The following is an 8,363-nucleotide window of genomic DNA, read 5'->3' on the forward strand; positions in this document are numbered from 1 at the left end:
ATTAATCCCAGCCGCCAAGAAGGTCGCGGGAGGGGGAGAGACAGAGAGAGGGAGGGAGGGACGGAGAGAGACAGACAGAGAGAGAGAGGGAGGGATGGACAGAGAGAGAGAGAGGGGGAGGGAGAGAGAGGGAGGGAGGGACGGAGAGAGAGAGGGAGAGAAAAAGGGATGGAGAGAGAGAGAGGGAGGGAGGAACAGAGAGAGAGGAAGAGAGAGGGAGGGATGGAGACAGAGAGAGAGGGATGGAGACAGAGAGAGACAGAGAGAGGGAGGGAGGGACGGAGAGAGAGAGGGAGAGAGAGAGAGGGAGGGAGGGACGGAGAGAGAGAGTGGAGGGACAAAGAGAGAGAAGGAGGGATGGGGAGAGAGAGGGAGAGAAAGAGGGATGGAGAGACAGAGAGAGGGATGGAGAGAGAGAGGGAGAAAGAGGGATGGAGAGACAGAGAGAGAGAGGGAGGGAGGGACAGAGAGAGAGGAAGAGAGAGAGAGGGAGGGATGGAGAGAGAGGGGGGGAGGGTCAGAGAGAGAGAGAAATAGAGGGAGGGACAGAGAGAGGAAGGGACAGAGAGAGGGAGGGAGGGACAGAGAGACAGAGGGAGGGATGGAGAGAGAGAGGGAGAGAAAGAGGGATGGAGAGACAGAGAGAGGGAGGGAGGGACAGAGAGAGAGGAAGAGAGAGAGGGAGGGACAGAGAGAGAGGAAGAGAGAGAGGGAGGGAGACAGAGAGACAGAGAGAGGGAGGGTCAGAGAGAGAGAGAAATAGAGGGAGGGACAGAAAGAGAGAGGGAGGGATGGAAAGAGAGAGGGAGAGAAAGAGGGATGGAGAGACAGAGAGAGGGAGGGACAGAAAGATTGGGGAGAGAGAGAGGTGGACAAACCGTTGTTTGTCTAAACCATCGTTTGTGCAATTTCCAAGCTTGCTCCTTTTGTGAGCGGACGTGTTCGACACCTGTTTTGAAAAATGGAAACAGCAGTAGGGTGGGCGAGGCAGCCCCCACCCCCCACCCCGAGCCTTAATTTTGCTATTTTTGCAAAAACACCCCAGATGGGAAAAAAGAGATTTCCACTAAAAAAAAGGGGGGGGGGAATTAGCTGAAATCTCACATCTTGAGAAACATGGGGGTGGGGGTGGGGAGAGGATCCCTTTTCTCTGATCGACTGGGATCTCCCCCAAGGCAAAGGGGAAAGTTATCCTCGGTTAGGGAAGGAAACAAACCCCGATTAAGCCCCTACCCACTTCCGACAGACCAGCATGGTTGTTTGGGGGCTCAACTGGGCAAGCCTGCAACTTTTTGGGGGGTGGGTGGGTGAATTTGTGGGTGCCGGAAAATCAGAGACATTGCAATATGGGTAGTCCTCGAGTTACGACCACAATGGAGGCCCAAATGTACGTTGCTAAGGGAGACGTTTAAGTGGCCCCCGACTTTGCTTGTTGTTAAGTTACTCGCGGAGTTGTTAAGGGAATCCAACTTGAAACCAGTTGCCAAGCGTCTGAGTTTCGATCATGTGGCCGTGGGGAATGCTGCAACGGTCGTTAAGTGTGGAAAAATGGTCATAAGTCAATATTTTCCTGCTACAGCTATCATCAACAATACTCTCTTGTAACCCCCTTTGCTTCATTCTCACCACCATCTACTCAATATTTTCCTGCTACAGCTATTATCTACAATACTCTCTTGTAATCCCCTTCGCTTAATTCTCACCACCATCTACTCAATATTTTCCTGCTACAGCTACTATCTACAATACTCTCTTGTAACCCCCTTCGCTTCATTCTCACCGCAACCATCTACTCAATATTTTCCTGCTACAGCTATTATCAACAATACTCTCTTGTAACCCCCTTCGCTTCATTCTCACCATCTACTCAATATTTTCCTGCTACAGCTATCATCAACAATACTCTCTTGAAATCCCCTTCGCTTCCTTCTCACCACCATCTACTCAATATTTTCCTACTATAGCTATTATCTACAATACTCTCTTGAAATCACCTTTGCTTCATTCTCACCGCAACCATCTACTCAATATCTTCCTGCTACAGCTATTATCTACAATACTCTCTTGTAATCCCCTTCGCTTCATTCTCACTACCACAATCTACTCAATATTTTCCTGCTACAGCTATTATCAACAATAGTCTCTTTTAATCCCCTTCGCTTCATTCTCACCGCCACCAACTGCTCAATATTGTTCCTGTCTCCGCCCTACCCATTTTCCAAATTTTTCCTTTCAAGGAGCGAGGTAGGGAGCCGGGAGTGAGAAGGAGGACCCTCATTTCTAAAACGGATTTATTGTTTGGCTCAGTCACCGATGATCCCGGATTCAGCGGGAGGGACCACCAAATTTAAAAACACAATAATCATAAAAAAAACATGGGAGCAGCGCACCAGCTACAGGAAGTTGCTTTCTTCACGGAAGATAATATAATGGAGCCGTCCGTCAGGATTGTTCTCATCGAGAACAGAAAGCGCGGGGAAGCTGACACAGTCCAGAGGGTGGGGTTTTTTTGGGGGGGGGGGCAATGTTCACCCCAAAGAGGAAATTTTGGGGTGGGGTATACAAAGCCAACCTCCTCTATTTAAGCAGCACGGTTTTAAGTCCTTGGGAGATTGCCAGCGGAGTAACGGGGAGAAATCTCGTCTCTTTGGCGTGAAGTCCTGGGGAGATTGTCTTCGGCTGAAATCTGGAAGGGACTCAAATCTGAATTTTCTTGTTTGGGGTGGGGGAAGCCAGCTTGGTGGTGGTGGTGGTGGGGTCTCCATCCGGTCCTGGAGGCAGAAAGCACAGCTTTGATATCCGGTGGTGGGAACGAGACACAATGCCTGGAGGGAAAGATCAGAGAAAGAGGGATTGTTATAAGAGCCCATGGCAGCGAGATTTCCCGATGCAGAAATGTGACCGGGGGCCGAGCAGAGGAGGGGGAGACGCGACGGTTATCAAAGACTTCTTCTAATTTGGTGAGAGTGCCCAAACTCGCCGTCTGAAAATATACGAAGAAGGTTCAGCCGTACTTTCTGGCTTGATTTTTTTTCCCCGCGGGGAATTTTAGTCACCCAAAACTCTCTCGGAATGCGAAGTTTGCGTCCCGTGCCCGATTATTTTGCAACGAAGAGCAAATTTCAGGCTGCCAACCCTGCCTGCATTTCATTCCCCCCCTTCCCCCTTTCGGATCTCCCCAAATTTTAATCCCCTCCCATTCGGGGGTCACGTTTGCTCGTTCGCCGCCTCCCTCCGGAAAAGGACCGCATATCCGTACAACTTTCTCGCAAGTTTTGTTACATTTTTCTTAACTAACACCTTTCGGAGGTGGGGGGGAGAGGCAGGAGGCAGACAGAACCCCTACTTCCAGGGCAGTACAGTTGCACCTACAGCTAGTCCTCGACTTATGACAGCTCACTTAGTTCCAAGTTACAACGGCACTGAAAAAGTGACTTTTTCACACTTATAACCCTCGCATTCCCACGCTCGCGAGTTCAAAATCCGGACGCGCTTGGGCAACTGGCTCATATTTATGACGGTTCGCAGCGTCCCGGGGTTAGGTTTTTGCGGCCTTTCTGACAAGCCAAAACAATCGGGAAGCCAGAATCACATCACAACCGTGTTTCCGAGGTGGCGCAGTGGTTAAATGCAGCACTGCAAGCTACTTCAACTGACCGCAGTTCGGCAGTTCAAATCTCACCAGCTCAGGGTTGACTCAGCCTTCCATCCTTCCGAGGTGGGTAAAATGAGGACCCGGATTGTTGTTGGGGGCAATATGCTGACTCTGTAAACCGCTTAGAGAGGGCTGAAAGCCCTATGAAGCGGTATATAAGTCTAACTGCTGTTGCTATTGCTAATCGTGGCTAGAAGGGTCGTGAAACAGGGCACCCCCCCCCCCAAACCAAATATACATTTGCCTATTTGTCTATAGACAAATAGACACTTAGCTGGGCTTGATCACAGTCGTTACATCCAGGATATATATCCCACCCACCAAACTATTTTCTCTTTCTCCAACTCCCCGGTTTGCAAGAAGCAAAGTCGCAGGGGCCAAATCCACCAGAGAAATAAATATTTGTCCAGCCATCATCATCATCATCATAAAAGAATTTATGTTTGCATTTAAAGAAAAACCAGGCGCGATGAACGAAGGGCAGCTGGGCGAGAGGGAGGCGAATGGATTTTCTCCGCGCGTCCTTAATATGTATAGATATTTCGCCCCCAAATTTCTCCCGGCTATCGTTCTCAAAAGACCGTCCTTTGCTGACAACGCCTCTCCCTCTCCCTCTTTCTCCCCCGCTTCCCTCCTTTCGTATCGACTTCTGACATTTTCATGGCTCCCTGATTTGATTTCGACAGATTAACCAATTTGTTTTGTAATTTTCTGCTTTCTTCCTTGCCATTCGGCTGGCCTTTGCCACGGGCCCCGGCAGACGACGGTGGGCATTTCGCGAATGAGCTCCATTTATTTATTTTGTCTTGTTTTTAAACTGTTGGCTTTTATGTCGGGGCTCCGAAAGGTTACGCGGAATCGGTGGGGCAATGATAGTGTGTGCGCATTTACAGGAGGGTGTGCTTAGTAAACCACTGGCTCAGCGATGGTTTCAGGTTACAGCGGTGCTGAAATGGCCAATCAATAGATCGTTCTCAGGGTTGGAAGGGGCCCTGGAGGTCCTCTAGTCCAACCCCCTGCAGGAGACCATTTCAGACAAAGTGCTGTCCAATCTCTTCTTTAAAAAGCCTCCAGTGATGGGAAAGTAAGGAAAGAAGGAAGAGTTAGAGATGGAGTGAAGAAAGGATTGGGGGAGAGGGAAGGAAGGAAGGAAGGAGAGAAATAGGGAAGGAAGGAAGGATTAGAGGGGGAGTGAAGGAAGGATTGGGGGAGAGGGAAGGAAGGAAGGAGAGAAATAGGGAAGGAAGGAAGGATTGGGGGAGAGGGAAGGAAGGAAGGAAGGAAGGAAGGAAGAAAGGAAGGAAGAAAAGAAATAGGGAAGGAAGGATTAGAGGGGGAGTGAAGGAAGGATTGGGGGAGAGGGAAGGAAGGAAGGAGAGAAATAGGGAAGGAAGGAAGGATTGGGGGAGAGGGAAGGAAGGAAGGAAGGAAGAAAGAAAGAAAAGAAATAGGGAAGGAAGGATTAGAGGGAGAGTGAAGGAAGGATTGGGGGAGAGTGAAGGAAGGAAGGAGAGAAATAGGGAAGGAAGGAAGGAAAGATTAGAGATGGTGTGAAGGAAGGATTGGGGGAGAGGGAAGGAAGGAAGGAAGGAAGGAAGGAAGAAAAGAAATAGGGAAGGAAGGATTAGAGGGGGAGTGAAGGAAGGATTGGGGGAGAGGGAAGGAAGGAAGGAAGGAAGGAAAGAAAGAAATAGGGAAGAAGAAAGGAAGGATTAGAGATGGAGTGAAGGAAGGATTGGGGGAGAGGGAAGGAAGGAAGGAAGGAAGGATAGCAGAATAACAGAATTGGAAGGGACCTTGGAGGTCCAACCCCCCTATCGCATGTCAGGGCTGTCCCATCTCTTGCCTCCAATTCGGGGATGGACTAAATGACCTCCAAGGATCCCCCCTCTCCTTATTCCATCCCCCCTTCCCCCCCCCCCCACCAATACTTACGCTCTCACTAGAAATCCTCAGGAGCCTGAATGGAAGCGGAGAGGATCATCCCGGATTAAAGAGGCGTTCCTTCGGGATTTGGAAACACTGTCGGCCGACCCGTCCCAAAATCAGCTGTGTGGTCAATCGAAGGAGAAATGAGGAGGGGGTCTTCGTCAAAGTCTAAAGTGCCAAGCGGTCGGTCAGCATCTTCGCAGCGGGGGTAACAGTGGGGTGGAGGGATCCCTCCGCCGGCGCTCCCTAACCGGCCCGAGTCTTTGGGGGGGAACGCGATCCAAATTCCCGGCAGTCAGAGCCAGAGAAAGGGCACCACCAGGAGAGCCAGGCAGGCGACGCTAAGCCGGATCGGGGCAGGGCTGTGTGCCCGAATGACCTCTGCTTCTGGGGAGAGAAGAGAGAGAAAGGAAGAGCGTGAATGCAGAAATAGTAACGCGCGGACACACAAATTGAGAATTGCATTTTGGGCCGTCCCCGATTTACAACAATGACGGCCGGACGCTTACAACGGCAACGGAATGAGGGACGTTTTCCCATGCTTCCGGGCGTTGCAGCGAAATTAGTTATAAACACAATTACATATCCCTGTGCGGTTTTGTTTTCAGCATTTAAATCCCGGACGATCCCCCACTCCCCTGGCAAAATAATAATAATAATAATAATAATAATAATAATAATAATAATAATAATAATAATAATAATAACAACTTACTCTCTGGACCTCCTCTCCCTCGGGGCTGAGATTTGGGGGCCTCCGTCGCGGGGTCTGCGGCTAGGAAGGAAACAGGTACAAGGCAGTGATTGCTCGGTGGTCTCCTTTCCCTTCGGTCCTCGCGCAGAAGAAATGCACATCAATCATCCCCGGAGGGACAAATTTCACATTTCTAAGCCTAAAAAAGAATCCTCATCCACCTAGCCACCCTGTCTGAGGGGATTAAACCACAGCTCCCATCATCCCCAGGCAGCCAGGGTGTTTAGGGAAGCTGCAGAGGTGGTCCTCAGCTTACGACGACCCCTCCAAGTTACAACGGTGCTGGGAAAAAACGACTTACGACTGGCCTTTCCGCTTAGAACTCCTAAAACATCCCAGAGTTGTACGATCCCTGTTGGTGATATTCCTAGCCAGCTTCCGACAAGCCAGATCAAGCTGGACTCCCTTAACGACTGCAGGGTTCACTTAACGACTGCGGCGATTTACTTAACCACCATAGCAGGAAAAAAAGTCGTAAAACCGTGCGCGACTTCCTGAACGACCGCCTCGCTTAGTGATGGGAAAACTCCAGATCTTTTCACACACACAAAAAAAAAAACCCATCCTGGTTTGTTTTCACAAAACCAGCAATCATGGATACCCACAAACCTGGGTGGAGGGGCTAAACTTACTGGTCGCGGCTTTGCAGCAGACCAAAACGCGTAGCTTCAAACACTGGCCAGGACTCTCCGGGGCAGGGATAGCTGTTGGAAGGGAAACAAACCAAGAATGGTGGTTTAGAAGATCAAACGGCCAAGTTGCACCAAGCAAAATCAATAGCAATAGCAGTTAGACTTATATACCGCTTCATAGGGCTTTCAGCCCTCTCTAAGCGGTTTACAGAGTCAGCATATTGCCCCCAACAACAACAATCCGGGTCCTCATTTTACCCACCTCGGAAGGATGGAAGGCTGAGTCAACCTTGAGCCGGTGAGATTTGAATTGTGAATTCTATTCTACTTTTTTCTATTCTATATTTTCTATTCTATTCTGAATCGTGAATTCTATTCTACCTTTTTATATTCTACATTTTCTATTCTATTCTGAATTGTGAATTCCATTCTACCTTTTTATATTCTATATTTTCTATTCTATTCTGAATTGTGAATCCTATTCTACCTTTTTATGTTCTATATTTTCTATTCTATTCTGAATTGTAAATTCCATTCTACCTTTTATATTCTATATTTTCTATTCTATTCTGAATTGTGAATTCCATTCTACCTTTTTATATTCTACATTTTCTATTCTATTCTGAATTGTGAATTCCATTCTACCTTTTTATATTCTATATTTTCTATTCTATTCTGAATTGTGAATTCTATTCTGCCTTTTTATATTCTACATTTTCTGTTCTATTCTGAATCGTGAATTCTATTCTACTTTTTTATATTCTATATTTTCTGTTCTATTCTGAATTGTGAATTCTATTCTACCTTTTTCTATTCTATATTTTCTATTCTATTCTGAATCGTGAATTCTATTCTACCTTTTTATATTCTACATTTTCTATTCTATTCTGAATTGTGAATTCCATTCTACCTTTTTATATTCTATATTTTCTATTCTATTCTGAATTGTGAATCCTATTCTACCTTTTTATGTTCTATATTTTCTATTCTATTCTGAATTGTAAATTCCATTCTACCTTTTTATATTCTATATTTTCTATTCTATTCTGAATTGTGAATTCCATTCTACCTTTTTATATTCTACATTTTCTATTCTATTCTGAATTGTGAATTCCATTCTACCTTTTTATATTCTATATTTTCTATTCTATTCTGAATTGTGAATTCTATTCTGCCTTTTTATATTCTACATTTTCTGTTCTATTCTGAATCATGAATTCTATTCTACTTTTTTATATTCTATATTTTCTGTTCTATTCTGAATTGTGAATTCTATTCTACCTTTTTCTATTCTATATTTTCTATTCTATTCTGAATCGTGAATTCTATTCTACCTTTTTATATTCTACATTTTCTATTCTATTCTGAATTGTGAATTCCATTCTACCTTTTT

The 8,363-nt window shown here is 46.5% G+C and overlaps 1 protein-coding gene across 1 annotated transcript in view; it reads right to left on the minus strand.

Annotated features, from left to right (window-relative positions):
* Nucleotides 1–2,277: 2,277 nt before the first annotated feature.
* Nucleotides 2,278–8,363, minus strand: part of LOC116523703 (ephrin-A4-like) — a 19,950-nt gene continuing 13,864 nt past the window's right edge. The window contains exons 3-6 of the mRNA XM_032238835.1: nt 6,971–7,042; nt 6,300–6,359; nt 5,591–5,971; nt 2,278–2,825 (exon numbers count right to left, since the gene is read on the minus strand). Of these exons, the coding sequence (XP_032094726.1) occupies nt 5,880–5,971; nt 6,300–6,359; nt 6,971–7,042 (224 nt within the window). The 3' untranslated portion in view covers nt 2,278–2,825; nt 5,591–5,879. The remainder of the gene's footprint in view (nt 2,826–5,590; nt 5,972–6,299; nt 6,360–6,970; nt 7,043–8,363) is intronic.

This window comes from Thamnophis elegans, unplaced genomic scaffold (assembly GCF_009769535.1).
Source record: "Thamnophis elegans isolate rThaEle1 unplaced genomic scaffold, rThaEle1.pri scaffold_95_arrow_ctg1, whole genome shotgun sequence".
Lineage (NCBI taxonomy): Eukaryota > Metazoa > Chordata > Lepidosauria > Squamata > Colubridae > Thamnophis > Thamnophis elegans.